The sequence below is a fragment of the Entamoeba invadens genome (genome assembly GCF_000330505.1).
Source record: "Entamoeba invadens IP1 unplaced genomic scaffold scaff_1105074724783, whole genome shotgun sequence".
Classification (NCBI taxonomy): Eukaryota; Evosea; order Mastigamoebida; family Endamoebidae; genus Entamoeba; species Entamoeba invadens.
Window position 1 is genome coordinate 32,450 of NW_004440409.1, and position 1,211 is coordinate 33,660.

The following is a 1,211-nucleotide window of genomic DNA, read 5'->3' on the forward strand; positions in this document are numbered from 1 at the left end:
TTTATTATTATTTGGTCTTAAAAACGGTTATTTTTCGGGATAAAAAATGAATGTGTTGTATAAAGTATGAATGAACAACAGCTTAATGTGAGTTATAATAGTAAGTTTATTATTATTAATTGTTATAAAATATTATTTTTTGTTCAACCTTGTTTAACTTCAACACAACCATTCAATTAAATCGTTCATTCATTTTTTCAAAGAAGTCATTGTAGTCTTTTCTATTCACTTGGTTGATTCAATGAGTCACTTTTTGTTCAGTATTAAAAGTGACTTATGCAATAAATGAAAATAAAGTAAAGAATAAATAAATTGTTAAAATGTTAGACATTCAGTAAATAAGTGATAATAATTAAACGTATTCAACAATAAGAGATAAATCAATATAAAGAACAAACTTTTCTTTGGCTCGGCTAAGCATTAACAAATGAGACAACTCTGAATGATTAATAAAGAGTTTCATATTTTATAGTTTTTTCTATTTTATTCAAAAAAACAGTGTGTCTATTAATAGTTGGTGCCTGGTTTTTGAAAATAAACCAACATATCCTCCAAAACCCCGATTATTTGGGGATTTTTCTTTAACAAGGAAACTTTATACCAAAAATAATATGGCTTAATTTAGTCTGGTTACTGTTTTATGATTTGGTCCTGGTTTTTCCTGTATCTGTATATATATATTTAGATATATTCCAGGTATTACAGTAGTGGAATAAACCCACTTAAGTGAGTAAATTTTGTGAAACTTTGGTTGAACTTTAAGCCAAAATAGAAAAAACTAAAGTACCACCCTTTATAAATAGGAAAATGGGTTTGATTGGGTCTTTTCTTTGTTTTTTAAGAAAAAAGTCAATTTTGCTCGAGAAGAAAAAATATTAAAAATGGTTTTTTATTTTAATTAAAATAAACTCAAAATATAGCTTTTGTTTTTTACATAATTCGTTTTGAAAAGTATTTTCTTCTAACAAAAAGAAGCTCAAAAAAGGTTCAAAAAGTGAAAAAAGAACAAGTAAGAGCACAATGGACTAGCTTGAAAATAAAAGCAGTATTGAATTTGTGGTCTTTTTTTGTGCACATTATTTCAATGATTGTTTTTTAACAAATAACATTAAAAAATATTTCGTAACAGTTGTTGTTAAGATTCAAAAGAAAATAATAGAAAGATAAAAAACATAAACAAATGAATTGAAATAAACGAGAATTTAAACAAA

General features: G+C 24.9%; 1 protein-coding gene across 1 annotated transcript; it reads right to left on the bottom strand.

The window, feature by feature from the left end:
- Positions 1-398: 398 nt before the first annotated feature.
- On the bottom strand, positions 399-544 carry EIN_385200 (Hypothetical protein; the record flags this gene model as incomplete). Its single annotated transcript, XM_004256960.1, has 2 exons — positions 399-402; positions 541-544. Coding segments are annotated over 2 exons (8 nt in total), but the record flags the coding sequence as incomplete, so codon positions are not given.
- Between the last annotated feature and the right edge of the window lie 667 nt (positions 545-1,211).